The 15,677-nt window shown below is 45.9% G+C and overlaps 2 protein-coding genes across 2 annotated transcripts; one reads left to right on the forward strand and one right to left on the reverse strand.

Annotated features, from left to right (window-relative positions):
* Positions 1–2,271: 2,271 nt before the first annotated feature.
* On the forward strand, positions 2,272–6,035 carry LOC104072173 (transmembrane protein 178B-like; the record flags this gene model as incomplete). The annotated part of the gene is made up of 3 exons (XM_009573679.1): positions 2,272–2,385; positions 3,637–3,774; positions 5,482–6,035. Coding segments are annotated over 3 exons (497 nt in total), but the record flags the coding sequence as incomplete, so codon positions are not given.
* Positions 6,036–6,996: 961 nt separating this feature from the next.
* On the reverse strand, positions 6,997–11,460 carry PSMC3 (proteasome (prosome, macropain) 26S subunit, ATPase, 3). The gene is made up of 10 exons (XM_009573678.1): positions 11,336–11,460; positions 10,498–10,602; positions 10,341–10,403; positions 9,747–9,884; positions 9,476–9,619; positions 9,111–9,259; positions 8,512–8,608; positions 8,218–8,363; positions 7,952–8,033; positions 6,997–7,829 (listed from the first exon to the last, which is right to left on the reverse strand). The coding sequence occupies exons 1-10, from the start codon at positions 11,456–11,458 to the stop codon at positions 7,719–7,721; spliced, it is 1,158 nt and encodes a 385-aa protein (XP_009571973.1). The 5' UTR covers positions 11,459–11,460; the 3' UTR covers positions 6,997–7,718.
* Between the last annotated feature and the right edge of the window lie 4,217 nt (positions 11,461–15,677).

Below are 15,677 nucleotides of genomic sequence, written 5' to 3' on the forward strand. Positions count from 1 at the left end.
TTAATGATTCTGTGATTCTGTGATTCTAGGTCCAGCCTGAGCTCTCAGAGAAATGGCAATCTTATTGGAAAAATGGCTTGTGATGGTGTAATCAAAGGCTGTCACTAAGCCCGTGGATTAGAGGTCAGAGCTGAGCATAAACCCTAAAATTCACTAACTCCCGAGCTCTTAGTTTTGCAAACTTGCTGTTTTAATATAATTTTATGTGCTAACTACATAAAATTAGCAATTTGAATTCTGGAGGAAAATGGATTAGGAGTAAAGTTTTTAAACCAGAGGCAGAATGAATTGATATTTGAAAACTTGTAAATAACCAAATTTGTATAAGAAGGTGGAGAGGTTTTACTTTTAGTCTACATGTGAACTCTTGTAATAATACAGAGCAAAGATTTTCTCAGTGACATTTTAGCTCAGGATTCCATAGCTTTGATCATAAGGGATGTACATCTCTAGTCTTTGATTTTTCTTTAACGAGCTATAAGAGTAGTAATCCTTCCTCTTATATAAAATACAATTTCATATATAGTACTTTTATAATCAGAATATGTAAGTGCATAGATCTTACTTTTAATGAACCCAGTGCATTGTAATCTAAAATCTGATGTCATTAGTTTGTACCATGGACATATTTCTCAACAACACGTGTAAATCCTGTCAGTATTGAAATTGAATTCAGTCAAGAGTTATAGGTGAAATTTAATTAGATATTGTGATGTGCTGTATATGGCCTAAGTTCTTAATTCAGATGTTTACAGAGCTTTTGCAAATGAAGTGGCATTCTCTGTTGCTGGGTTGTCTTGCTGTCCATTTGCTCAGGAAGCACTACAGACTTGTTCTGAAATAACCACAAAGAGGGTGCACTGCTCCGCAGGGTGAGGGCGAATGGCTGAAGGTGAAGGGCAGCAACCCTGTGTATCAGTATGTCGCTGCCAGCGCCCCGCGGTGCCTGGGGAGGTGGCAGGGAACCGCAGCAGGGGAAGGGAGTGGTGGGAAGCACAGCCGAGGACGGGGGCCCGCTTGAAATGCTTTGCTGCTCAGAGGCTTTTGGAATGCTAGCTTTGAGTTTTCCCCTTTTTGGGGCATGTTCTTTACATGCCTGCTTGTTCCGCTTCAGTAATAAATGTCACTGTTCTGTTAATGTGGGGAAATTCAGATCACCTTTCCTTCCCTGGCCTAATGGCTGGATTTGGCTGGGCCTCTTGTGTGCAACTCCTAATCTTGTGAAGTGGGGGCTTCCTCTTTGCAGGTCCTTGCAGGAACCAGGTCAGTACAGTCCCAGTGAGCGTTGTTAGAGAACAAAACCATGCTTCCCATTGCTGCAGGAGCAGCACAAAGCCCATTTCTTCTCCTGGGTTTTCTATTGTCTTTTGCAAAGCTGATCACTGAGTCTGCAGCTCCCTGTTAGTGATTGTTCTTAATTACCTCACCGGCCAACTGATTCTTTCTGAATGGTTCTTCTGCCCCATTCCAATAGTGGTAATGACCCCATAGCCATTGTTTAAGGGGAACTTTTCGTACTGTTTAGCTCTTCTACCTTTCTGGCTATTCTCTTCCACCCCACCACCCACATTTATTCTCCCTCCTGCCCTGGCTTTATTTATAACAGGGAGGGCAAGGCACCTTCCTCTCCCTCCATCCCCTAGTATCTTCTCTGTTATCGGTTGTTTTCTAAACTAAAAATCCCTTTCAAGAAGAAGTGTGCATGTAGGTTCACACTTGCACCTGGGGTACACTTTTCTTTAAACTATAACGGAAACAAGCCTACTTAGGTACTATTGTTCATCGAAAGTAAAGCAAAGAGCCTATGACTACTGGAGTGAATTCAAACGTGTCTCCTATGCAGTTCCCTTCCCAGCATTCATTCAAAATTTTCAAAGTGATTCAGCCCTGCCTTGTCAGAGACAAAGCAGTCCTGTTGGTACTTGGCCACGTTCTTGTCTCCTCAGCCATCCCAAAGAGATGGTACCAGTTTCTCTCGGAAGCTTCTGGAGCTGTTTTTGGTGACTGTCATTACCATTTACCTCGCTGTTCCTTCCTGGATCCTGTCTGGGTCGGCACCTTGCTCCCTCTTTGCCAGTGTTTCTTTGTAGCAAGGCTCCCTCCCCTCCTAATCCCCAAAGATTTTGAAGTAAACAGCTCTTTTTTTGGTTACGTTTGCTCTGTTACTGAACTAAAGCTTCCCCTGTGTGAGCTCTGCTGGGCCAGCCAGCTCAGCAGCAAGTGCAAGGCACAGGGATTTCATGTTGTTTCACACTGATGTCTCTTTTACAGGAGTTATTCAGCGCTGCACCGCTGTGAAGTACCACTACACCTCCAGCTCTCTGCCTCGCAACTTACCCATCAACATCACGAACACCATCCGGCAGGATGAGTGGCATGCGCTCCGTAAGTAACCCAAAGCAGCGTACAAGACTGTTTGGATTTCTTAAGGCCTTAAAGCAATGCCAAGTGAGGGCTCTGAATCAGCTAGCTGTCATTGGGCTCTAAGCATAAATATGTATTTGTTAGTGAGAAGGGGCAAGCAGCTGACTGTAATTGGAAGGGAACATGGGATTTGGAGGGGCTTAAGCAGTGAATTCAGGAATTCAGGCATGTGTGTACTGTGTTGCAAGGTGTAATCATATTCTGTATCTGGGGACAGACAATTCCTAGCTGGCTTACAGCAAAGGTGCTGCATCACCGTATAATCTGTATAGAGCTTGTTGCATTTTTCTGTGTGCACACCAGGTGCAGCTCCCTGGCAACCAGCTCTTTTAAGGAACATCTCAGTTTGTCTTTGCAACCTCCTGTTACCAGCTCCTGGCCCACAAGCTGCCTCATGCCCAAGTCCGTCCCACACAGATGACTGACCTTAGCCTGTGACTGAGAATGATTTAATAGTTTTCTTCTGCTCCTGCTTCTCTCTATGTTTGTTTTCTAGCTCTATTGTCTCACATAATTCTGCCTAGACCCTGTCATGTGAGCCTCAGTGCTGAGAAAATCCAGCTAGAGACTGAACTAGGAAGAGACAAGAACAGCACTCGTATTATGGATGACAAAGTGCTGTTCATATCACTGGTGCCCGAGCTTTTTTTTTTTCAAGCTCGTTACTGGAGTTATTCCTATTATGCTGTATTGAACTGCTGTCTGCTTCTGTCCTCCCACTATTCCTCTTTTCAGTTCACACTGCCTTCCATGTGCTAGTCCTTTACTTCTCTTCAGTGTCCCCTCTCACTTTTATTTCTATTTTCAGCAGATACTCACCCAACAAACTCCATCCCAAAAAAACCCACACCACCAAAAAAAAAAAAAAAAAGCCATTGCAGTACTAACATTTACAAATCGTTGCCGAATTCATAATGCACCCCTTCTGTCCCATGTTGGGGAGTATTTGGCCAGTATTCCTCTTGATCAGGACAGAAATACTCCTTAGTTGTGCAGTGCCCAGCAGAAGAGAGTCAAGTTAGTCAGATTCCCTTAGTTTCAGTGTAGTGAGCAAACTTTCTATCTCAAGCTACAGGAAGAGGGGTCCATGGGTGAAGTATAAACCTTGGAACCAGCAAATCTAAATCTGTCTGGACTCTCTGCTGGCTGTCCTGTCTGGGTGCCGCCATGTTCATGTCCTCTTTCTCGCTTTTCTCCTTTCTCTTTCCTCAGATCTGCGGAGGATGACGGCTGGCTTCATTGGCATGGCGGTCTCCATCATCCTGTTTGGGTGGATCATTGGTGTGTTGGGCTGCTGCAAACAGCAGGAGCTCATGCAGTACGTGGCTGGGCTGCTCTTCCTAATGGGAGGTGAGAGCCTTTCGCTTCTACTCCCGAAGTCACCACAGTCACTATTGCTGGCTAAGGACGTGCTCTTAAAAGTAAAGTCAGCCCACAGCAAACACATGAAGCGCTTAGTGCAGCAAATCATCAGCACAGCACAGAGTTACCACTTCCAGCACTGGGCAGGACTTGTGCTTGCATGGGTATTTGCATGTTGCCGAGTAGACCCCGCTGTATGTACACGCGCCTTCTGCTCTGGAGAGGTGGTGTGTAGCACAGTCCTCTTGCCTGCTCTGAGTGTGTGGAGCCTGCGGCTCCTGTCAGACAGCTCAGCTCAGTTTTCCCTAGGGAATCTTAACAAAGAAAAAGAAATCAATGTAGAGCACCTTTCTGCTGCGCAAAGATGCTCACATCTTTGGGTAACGGTGATGTCCGAACCCAGCCAAACCTGGAGAACATTGGCCCAGTGGGAAGGACATGAGCTCAGTGCTTGCCAGGGGTGTTAACATCTGTTCCTCCTGGCTGGGAGCAGACTTTCTGCATGGGCAAAGGTTTTTCTGAACTTTGATTGTTCAGTTAAAAAATGTGCAGTGTTTCATCTTTATTTGAAAGGGGCATAGTAGCATCAAAAGGGTGAGCTAGTGAGATGCTGCAAGGATGGGGGACTCTTAAATTGCAAGCAGTAAATAGGCAACTTTCAAGTATGAAAAAAATGAGGCTCTACTGAAAAGCCAGAGCTGCTACCCTAGAGGCCAATGTCAGCATCTGCAATGGCTGCAAGCAAGGAACTTGGTGATTTAACAGCAGAGGTGTGATACTGGTTTGGTGCCACTTCTTTTGGGGGGAGGGTGTGTATGTGTGTGTGAGACTCTTCCTTTGCCATAAGCGAGCCTTCTCAAGGGCTGTTATTGGACAGCTGCACAGAAAAAACCACCCTGCTGACATGGCGTGATGCTGGAAAGGCTGGAAGTTAGGCTTGTGCTGTCCTTGATCATCTTATGTGCTGCTTAACCGCAGTTTCCATTGGGAACATTCTCATTTCTTTATTGCACAGCAGTGAGAGAGTAAAGTCTTGTAAGTGGAACAGGTAGTATTTAGACACAGCTCCAGAGCTTGAGAGAATAAAATTATCACCTCAACCTTGAGTCTAGTGTACTAGTGTATATTAGACATACCAGAGTGCCTTGCATTCTAAGTTTCTTCTGCTTTTTTGCTCCTCTATGTAGGTACTTAGTGAATGTGTAGCTGTTGACAAAAACCTGGGCACCTTCTCTGGGCTGAGGCTAGAGCTGGCAGGAGTCTGTATGTTCCTAGCAGAAACCAAGCAGTGCTGCACTTTGCAGCTCTGCGCTTCATTTGTTTACCTTGCATAGGAGAGACTGCCCAAGTACTGTCCGGAACCTGATGACATTAGTCATTGGAAATAGTCTCAGGAGAACCGAAGCATGAGTTTGAAATAGCAACAGAGGGAGCTAAGGCAATATTGGTTACTTGTGAAGAAATGAGGTATCCTGTAGTTCTACATATTTTGCCTTTCTTTTTTTTAACCTGCCTTGTAAGAAGAGTGACTGGTAGGACTACAAAAAAAAAAACCCAACAAAAAAAAACAAACAACAAACCAACAAAGGGTAATTCTTGATTTTGAGAATTCATGACTTTGAAAAGGGAAAAAAACCCAGAGCATAATTAACCTGTCTGAGGGCAGTGTAGAACCCTCTTGCTTTTCTCCTGCAGGTACATGCTGTATCATCTCACTCTGCACATGCGTAGCTGGGATCAATTTTGAGTTATCCCGCTATCCTCGCTACGTCTATGGGCTGCCAGAGGACATCAGTCATGGCTATGGCTGGTCCATGTTCTGTGCCTGGGGGGGCCTGGGCCTCACCCTGCTGGCTGGGTTCCTCTGCACATTGGCCCCGTCGCTCAACACTTCTCGGGCGTCCGTACAAAAACCCAGACAAGAAAATGGGGCCGTGTGACCTCGGAGGGAGTGAGGAGAGACTCTGGAAAGCGCAGCCTGGGCAGAGCTGTGGGTTAACAACAGGACGAGGTGGCATGTCAGCGTGCGGAGAACAGTGCCATAGCTGTGCAAATTCCAGCCCGTGGGATGCTGCTACAGCCTCCAGTCGTGGACACGGACATTGCAAGTAACTCCAGGTTTGAATTATTGCCGATTTGCTCATTGATGGTTTAAGGGGAACAGTTCTTTTGATTTGTTTTTCTTCTGTTTACAGGGGATTAAGTCCAAGGCTGTGTCTTTTTTTGTGCTGTTTTTTGAACTGTACCTCCATGGTCCTGTTATTGTCCAGTTGTAAGGGATGTTTACGCACCAACTCTATTGCTGCAGGTCTGTGTAATTCAGACCCAAATTAGGGCAAGGAGCTACGTGAAGTTGGCTTGAACACTTTTGCAACAGGCGTGTCTAGTGTTGGCTCAGGCCATCATTTCCCAAAAGAACCTTGATCTAAGCCGAGGTTTAGGCCAAAGAATTAGCCCATTTTTGGTATTAATTCATGCAAATCAGAAATCTGTGCTATTCCATGCTGTAGTATCAGCTATTTACACACTACTAAAGCTGTTTCCAAAAGGAGCCGGCTGTAACTGAGCAGCAAGGCTCTCAGAAAACTCTTACTGGCTTTAGGAAAGGAGGGGAAAGTTTTCCTCAGCTTCTTACACAGGTAAGGTTACGCAATTGGCTAATTAACACACTCTTGTTTTAATGGGGAGATGTATGCAACGTGCAGCTTATAACTATTCCACTAGAGGCCAGGGTATATTTCTGAAAGTATGTCATAGTTTGAGCTGCTGGGATCAACTTTCACCCCCCAACTAACTTGTGGGTGCAACTCCTGTTCTGTGAAAGGAGATGAGTAATTCTCCCCGAGCTCAAATAGCAGTACTGCTAAAATAGCAGAAGATGTACAGCCCCCTCTAATATTAACGTCCAAAGGAACCGCAATGTATTTTCCTCAGGAACGCGTGGCTTCTGCTCACTTCACCACTCACCCCTTTCTAACGTCAAATGACCCCTGAGCACAGCGTGTCAAGAACACGCATGCTCCGCTGGAACAAGCTCCCTCTCCAAAACAAGCAGTAAGGACCTTGGAACCAGTGCAAGTACTAGGGCTAACTCAGGAACATCAGCCAAAGTACTTTGGGGTGCATTTTTCTTTCATTCATCTATTCTTTCTTCCCTCACATCCCCGCCCCTCTCCCAAGCGTCCAAAAACTGCACAGGTAAAGATGAGATGGCCAGCATTTGGAGATGTTTACATTGTATTTAAAATACGATACAGTGGCATGTAAGATACTTAATGCTAAAGTCAGTGTATTTATGAAAAGTGTAATTTTTAAATGGAAGTTGTAATTCTCAACTGGCATTAAAAGTACTGAAAGACTTGCTCAGTGGATGAAACTTTGAATTCTTTCTGACTAATGACCAGACTAATTCACCAGAGAGCTCACATACATATCATCAATAGGGTTAAAGCTTCCAGAGTTAAGTTAAAATGACAAAGTTAAAACATCATTCATGTGTGAATCGCGTTCGCTTCTCCCTTGCCAAATGAGTGTTAGTTCAGAAGCTTCAAAGACTCTAACAAAGCTGTACAGTCTGTTCACTGGCTGCACAGGTAAAAACAGGGGGTGCTGCGTGAGCTGCAGATCATCAATTTCAAAGTACACTTACTGCAGTATAACCTGTTGGTCCTCATCCAGAAGTAGCAGAGCAGGATTTAATCCAGTTCTAGCAGGAGGAGGCTCCAAAGGCAGCATGATGGGCACTGTGGACAGGAGGTTCTCACCTTCCCTTTTGCAGGTGTAGAACCACCGAGAAAGGGCAACAGCCCCAACACATCACGGATTTGTTTTTAGAGGGAAAAAATGCTTTATTTTTTCCAGACAGAAAGTAAGTGGTACAGTCCAGTCTAGTCCTGTCCTGTGCCAAGGCCACAACCTTAACTGGGCAGAGATCAGGCATAGTACTGCAGATTGGCTTTTTTCTTTGCTTGAACCTCCAGGATTCCTTCCATGTAGTCCTCGTGGGTGAGCTCTGTAGCTCCACGGCGGAGGGCAATCATCCCCTGCCCAACGAGACAGTATTTAGAGAGGGCATGTGAGCACCGCACCAGTTCAAAGTAATTACTCCATGCTAGCTTTCACATCTCCCTCCCGTCAGTGCTGGCTGATGTAGAGCAATACTTACCGCTTCAACGCACACAGCCTTGCACTGGGCTCCATTGAAATCATCTGTGCAGCGAGCCAGTTCCTCATAGTTCACATCAGGGCTGATATGAGCAGGAGGGGGGGGAAAAAACATCTGAGAACATGGACCAAATAGGAAAACCAAGGCATGGAGCTTCCTTAAAACCCAACAGTGAGCTCTCAACAAAAGACAGCACCTACCACAACACAGCCCTGAGGTACCACGAGTGACAAACATAGCCCCAGAAGGCCACGCCTCTTCCATACCTGACATTCATTTTGCGTGAATGGATCTGCATAATTCTGGCTCTGGCCTCCTCATTAGGCATCGGGAACTCAATCTTGCGATCTAATCGTCCAGAGCGGAGCAAAGCTGGGTCCAAGATATCAACCCGGTTGGTTGCAGCAATCACCTAAGTAGAAGTAGGGTCATCAGTCTGAGGCACCTGGAGGATAGGCCTCTTCTCCCCAGGGATCCACCAAGCTTCTTCCCTGGACATTGTTTTCCATCCCCTGCTAGAGCGCCCTGGACCTCAGTAGCACTCCCTGCTAGATCCCAACCTTGACTTGTGTGTTGGGCTGGAAACCATCAAGTTGATTAAGCAGCTCCAGCATGGTCCTCTGCACCTCCCGATCACCAGCCTTCTCACTATCAAACCTGAGGAGGAAACAAGGGTAAAACTGTAAGTGTGAACCTGACCACCCTGCCCCTATGTTTTTAATCACGTAAAAAGACAGCATGACTGCAGTTCAGACTCCTTGGCCAAGGTCTTCCAAATTCCTCTCTGAGACTACAGAAGTCCTACCGTGATGAGGGCTGCGACCAGAATAACTGTCAGCAGCAGCAAAGTCTTACTATGTCCTTAGAGCTGAATGGGGCTAATGTTGTCCAGGCCCAAGTAGTAAATGAAGGTAAACATCTCCATGTGCCTGATGCAGTTATCAGAAAACAGTTTCTTACAGCAGGAGACGATCAGATAGATCCCGAGTCTCATGAACTTCGCTCATGAGCCCAAGGGCTGTGACACCTGCTATCCACGATTGGCTTTATGCTCTGTTTCTGAATAGGCCATGCTTTAAGCTAGGCTTCCCTCACATACACAGGCAAAGGGGGCTGCTAGGCAGCTCCCGAGAGCTTTGCAACATGGCCTACACCTCACCTTTTAGTGCCAATGGCATCCAGTTCGTCAATAAAGATGATGGAAGGAGCTTTCTCCTTGGCTAGAGCGAAAGCATCGCGTACCAGCTTAGCTCCATCGCCAATGAACATCTGCACAAGTTGTGGACCTGCAAGCTTCAGGAACGTAGCCTGGGAAGTGAAAGAGAATCCTATGCCTCGTTTCTCAATAGGGTCAGTTCTGAGTACTACAAGAAGCCCTTAATTAAAACAAGGAAGCAAGCAAGCAGACAAGAAAATCCCAGCCTTTGTAACACCAGTTTGCATGTATGACCCTTCTCCCCTTGGAGGTGTTACTTTTTCAGGTACTGTTCTACAGCCGCACACGCTTTCAAAGGTTCCTTTTACCTTGGTCTGTGCAGCACATGCTCGAGCTAAAAGCGTCTTCCCTGTTCCTGGAGGCCCATACATAAGGACTCCTTTGGGCGGCTGTATACCCAAGTTTTCAAATTTCTCCTTATGATTCATTGGCAGGACAATGGCCTCCACGAGCTACAGCAGAAGAAAAACATTAATACATAAACCCGTTCTACTCCACAGATTCAGGCTGCCTGCTTACAGCTCAAGTTCAAAGACTGACCAGAAACTGTCAGAGCAGAAACTAAACATAAAGTATCACCTCTTGGATTTGTTTATCCAGCCCACCAATGTCACTGTACTGCTCTGTGGGTCTCTCATCCACCTCCATGGCTTTCACCCGTGAATCATATTCAGTAGGTAGAGTCTCCAGGATCAAGTAAGAGTCTTTGTTCACCCCCTGTAAACACAAGTCCTTTGCTTTTAACAGGCCCTTCAGATAGCAATTAGTAAACATGCAAGCAAAGATGATTAACTAGACCTCAAGGACGCAGGACCAGCTTTGGCACTGGCACTCATCAAATCATCACTGCTTGGCGCAGTGGACAACGCCACAGCTAACCTAGCACATTTTAAAAAGAAGGGGCCCAATTTACTTACGGTACAAAATACTGGTTTTAGAAAGCTTATTAGGGAATACCTAAATTTTCAGCACCTAACTGTATGTATAAAGACCCCCCCGCAAAGACTTTTCTGTACTACAGATACGACTGAATCCATAATATCTTTTTATTAAAATTTTAGTACAGAAATGGTCTTGGAGAAATCTGGACAGATTTATCTCCTTTCTAAAGGGCAAGACATATGCAATTTTCTGGCCAACATTGTATCTAAAAGTCACAACAGCATCACTCACCACTAGGTCTCCAGGCTTCAACTTCTCAGCATCAACCAACCCAATAACAGGCAGGAAATATGTCTGTAGGAAAGGAATCAAAGTAAGCAACACCAGCCGTACTAGGATAAGGTCCTTTTCGGCACTCTTCACACCTAGCTGGGCACATGGGTCTTACCTGGCGCGTAGACGTCTTGATCACAGCACACTTGCCCTTTCTCTGGGAATCCAGGTCAATGTTTGCTCCATCCTCCTCCTGGTCATTGGGGTCAACATCCAGCAGCTGAAAACCAGAGTGAGAGTTTTCATGACAATGTAACCAGGCTAGCAGGATGACCCCAGGATTAACACTTCTAAATTACACGCACTAGGAGAAATAAAACTTCCCATCACCCATCAGCAGTAGAATCCTGAAAGCATTAAAGCCCTCCTATAAAAAATTTATTTTTTCCTTTCCTCATAAAGCAGCACACAACAGCGCATAGAAAGACGCTATAAAGTCCAGAACAAAGTAGTGTTTGGCACCGATTTCTCCTCCCATTACAGCAGCTCACATTAAGCCTTAAGTTCGTTAAGTTCTAAAACACTAGTACAAGCCAACCGCCTTTCTTAAAAATAGAAAACTGTCAGCATTTTTTAGCAATTAGCAAAATTACTGAATTACAAAAAGAAGTGATGTAGTAACAGAGCCACCGCTTTTCATTCACTGTCGCAGAAGTTTCAGAAAGCACGCACCAAATTTCACACGCCCAAGTCTACACTAAGCGAGGCTGTGTCACCCTCTGATGGCTGTTAACATACAGGTGAACACCTGTAGCCAACACCTAAGGAACGACCCAGACAAGAAGCGGACAAGCGATGTGCACTTCCAAAACCCGAAAGTCCTGGCTCCAGGAGATCAGCAGTTTGAGAATATGCCGTGTCTCAAATTACTGATGACCTCCCCTGCCCTTCTCCCTCCTGATACATACTGCGCACACTTCTCACGTTGCTGCAGGAGGGCGCACCGCTCTCACCTCAATAACGTTAGAGACAAGGTACGGCAGGGTTTTGTTCACTTTGATCTTCTCACTGTTCTCTTTGATCTTGTCTTTCATGGCCTGAAGCTCATGGGTCACTCTCAGTACTTCACTCTTCATGATCTGGAATCAGGATGCAGAAGAAAGAGATAAGAGTAATATCAGAAGACTAAGGCAAAATAAAATTCATACATTATTCTAAAAGTAAAACCACTATAAAAACATAAGTGAGGAAACAGCGGGTGTAAAGTGAAACATAGTATCAAAAGAGGAAAAGCCAGCAAATGAGCCAAAATTGGTAAGGAATCAAGGCTATGCAGTCCATTCTGGTCTCCAACTAATCAATATCCCTAAATATTTTCTTCCCAGTGTCACTGGATAACCTTAGCCTGATCAATGCATCAGTGTACAGGGTTGCAATATAACCTAGAGAAGGTTATGTCCTGGATAAGGCAACTGTGTGGTTTTCCTTTTTAATGTATACGGATACACAGGTAACTAGATAAATGGACACGTGCGTATCTGTATGCATCCATGTACTGACACCCATTTTAAAGTTATGTTTTGCTAGATTTAAAGAAGAATTGCGTGCTTGAACACTGAAGCGATGATATGCAATGGCATAGAACAAACAGCCAGAAAAACCCTAAACTGAAAGTATCACCGTAGAGACGCAAAGTAACCTGAAAATATGAACAGGGAATGGCAGAATTGAGGCTTGTGTCTACTGAGAGCAGTGGGACCAGCAGCACCTTTGCAAAGAGATGTACCACCGCAGCTTCCAGTGGAACAAAGAGAAACAGGTGCCATTTTTATAAAGCTGTTATGTTTGACAAGACCCCACGTATCGAGATCTACATACGAGAAACAAACATATCTGCTGCCTCTGCAGGGGAAAACCACTTTTTGTTCTCCTTAAAAGTAAAACATTCAACACTGGAGTACTATCCAGTACTTGCTCCCCACAAAGATAGCCAGGTCCTTCGAAAAACAACGGAACGTGGGCTCATAGGACAACTCAGCTTGAGAGGGACCTCAGGGGGTCTCTAGTTCAACCTCCTGCTCAAAGCAGGGTCAGCCATGGGCTCTCACCAGGTTGCTCAGGGCTTTGCCCAACTGAATCCTGGAAACTTCCAAGGACGGAGACTGTACAATTTCTCTGGAACAACCCGTACCAGTGTCTGACTGCCCTCACAGTGACAAGGTCATCTTCATACCCCTGTGGAATCTCTCATTTTTTCAATTTATGACCAGTAATTTATGGTTTGAATTAACCTTGGCCTAGGCTTCGATAAGATAAAAAACCAAACATATATTAGTAGCACGACAGAAAGCTCAAATTCCTACACCTTTAAATAATTTTAACTTCTCTGAGGCTTTTACTTCTGCTGTGGTCAACAGTTCAATGTCTGGATGCAGATCAGTGACAAGTGGTGTCCCTCAGGGGTCCGTACTGGGACCAGTACTGTTTAATATCTTCATCAATGACATAGTGGGATCGAGTGCACGCTCAGCAAGTTTGCAGATGACACCAAGCTGAGTGGTGCGGTCGACACGCCTGAGGGACGGGATGCCATCCAGAGGGACCGGGACAAGCTCGAGAAGTGGAGCCGTGTGAACCTCATGAGGTTCAACAAGGCCAAGTAAAAGGTCCTGCCCCTGGGTCGGGGCAACCCCCAGTAGCAACACAGGCTGGGGATGAAGGGATTGAGAGCAGCCCTGCTGAGAACGACTTGGGGGTACTGGTGGATGGGAAGCTGGACGTGAACCGGCAATGTGCGCTCGCAGCCCTGAAGACCAACCATATCCTGGGCTGCATCAAAAGCAGCGTGGCCAGCAGGTCGAGGGAGGTGATTCTGGCCCTCTGCTCTGGTGAGACCCCACCTGCAGTACTGCGTCCAGCTCTGGAACCCTCAGCACAGGAAAGACATGGACCTGTTGGAGCGGGTCCAGAGGAGGCCACGAAAATGATCACGGGGATGGAATGCCTCTGCTATGAGGAAAGGCTGAGAGAGTTGGGGTTATTCAGCCTGGAGAAGAGAAGGCTTTGGGGAGACCTTATTGCAGCCTTTCAGTACTTAAAGGGGGCTTATAAGAAAGATGGGGATGGGCTTTTTAGCAGGGCCTGTTGCGCCAGGACAAGGGGGAATGTTTTTAAACTAAAAGAGGGTAGATTTAGACTAGATATAAAGAAGACTTTTTTTTACCGTGAGGGTGGTGAAACACTGGCATAGGTTGCCCAGAGAGGTGGTAGATGCCCCATCCCTGGGAACATTCAAGGTCAGGTTGGACGGGGCTCTGAGCAACCTGATCTAGTTGAAGATGTCCCTGCCCACAGCAGGGGGTTTGGACTAGATGACCTTTAAAGGTCCCTTCCAACCCAAACTATTCTATGATTCTGTGATTCTACTAACTGTAAGGGAAAACACATATAAGAAAAGAAGTTCTGTACTCACCATCCAACAGTAAGTACGTTTATACCCAAGGCGCACAATACAGGTGTTTCTCAGTGCTGTCTGGCTGACGCCCATATGTGTTTTCCTCCCTTTCCTGTTTAGTCCCACAGTTTTGAAAACACGCAGTCCGTGATGCCCACTGAAGGGAGTGTAGCACCAAATGGTTTCAGGAAAACTGGCTACACCTGAATTGGTCTCCGTGATTCTGATTAACAGGGAAATCCACTCTTCTCTAAAAAACTGTCTTTTTAAAACTCTTGATGCCTAAGCGTAATACTGTGCTGTAACACACACTTATTCACCGGACAGAACTACTACAGGAGCCAATACAGAATGTGTTACATAAAAATGCAAAAAATTTAGCAATTTGATTCAATAAACACAGTCTGGGAAACATTCAAGGAAAACTGCATGAAGGGAGGATGCCAATAAACATTTCTGCCACCTCAGTTATGATGCTTTTACTATAAAATAGAGAAGGCTGCTTTTACTCCTTACTATATTCTGCAATTTAAAAATAAGACACACATTTATCTTTGCTGTCTTTAAAGAATAAGAAAGTACGTTAGTAAGTCAGAATTACTTGTGGAGCCTGAAGCAGTAGGATGAAGTTGCTCTGTAGAATTTATGAAATAATTTATCTCAATATTGCTAACATATCAAGCAGTAGAGACAAACTTATACTAAAGTTACAAGTGCTCTATTATGTGAAATGGGTCTATCTTAGGACAGGTCTACCCAGGTCTGTCCTATTTAACATCTTCATGAATACCTAGACAAGGGGATGGAGCGCACTCTCCTCATGTTTGCAAATGACATCAAATTGGGCGGCACAGTCTCTGTGCTCAAGGGCAGGGCTGGCACTCAGAGGGACCTTGGGAGACTGGAGGAAATGGCATACAGAAACCTTACAAAATTAAAGGACAAATGCAAAGCCCCGCACCTGGGAAGGAAGAGCACCTTGCAACGACACAGGCTGGCGACCGGCTGGCTGGGGAGCAGCTCTACGGAAAGGGCGTCTCCGTGGACAATAAACTGAACGTGAGCCAGCAATGTGCCCTGACAGCAAGGGTGGCAAACAGCATCCTGAGCTGTGCTAACAGGAGTGTAGCCAGTAGATGGAGGAAAGTGATCAGCCCCCTTTACTCAACACTTGTTAGATCCTATCTAGAGCACTCTATCCAGTTTTGCGCCTCCCCATACAGCAAAGACATTGATAAACTGGACTGAGTTCAGCACCAGGCCACCAAGATGGCCAGGGGGCTGGAGCACAGGCCCTGAGGAAAGTGGGCTTGTTCAGCTGAAGAAGAGAACTACTGGGGAAGGTATCAAGAAGACAGACCCAGACCCTTCACAGCAGTGCATGGTGGGCGGATGAGACAACAGACAAAGACAAACAAGAGCAGTTCAGGCTGTACATAAAGCAAATCTTTATCCTCACGAGGACAGTGAAGCAATGACACAAAACGCCCAGAGAAGTGGTGCAACCTCTGTCCTTAGAGGCTTTCAAGATCCAAACGGGTAAAGCCCTGAGCAGCCTGGGTTACGGCTTTGAGCGGGAGGTTGGACTAGAGATCTTCTGAAGTCCCTTCCAACCTGAATTACCCGATGATCCCACCTCACCTAGGCCATGGAACAGGCTCCCCCCTTCCCCTATACCTACGAGAGGACTTGTGTACCTTTAGCTAAAGCATCCAAGCTACTAAAGCTCTGCGAACAACCGTCCCCTCAGCTTCCCCGGGTCCTACCTCTTTTACTTATTATTTCTGCCCTAGCTGGCGGCTTACCGTTCCTCAGTTTACCAAACGTCCACCTAGTTAACTGCACCTTACTTTTCATTGCCCTCGACTCTGCCCCCATGACTGTGCTAAGCCCGCCCCCGC

The sequence above is a fragment of the Fulmarus glacialis genome, unplaced genomic scaffold (genome assembly GCF_000690835.1).
Source record: "Fulmarus glacialis isolate BGI_N327 unplaced genomic scaffold, ASM69083v1 scaffold45932, whole genome shotgun sequence".
NCBI classification, from domain to species: Eukaryota; Metazoa; Chordata; class Aves; order Procellariiformes; family Procellariidae; genus Fulmarus; species Fulmarus glacialis.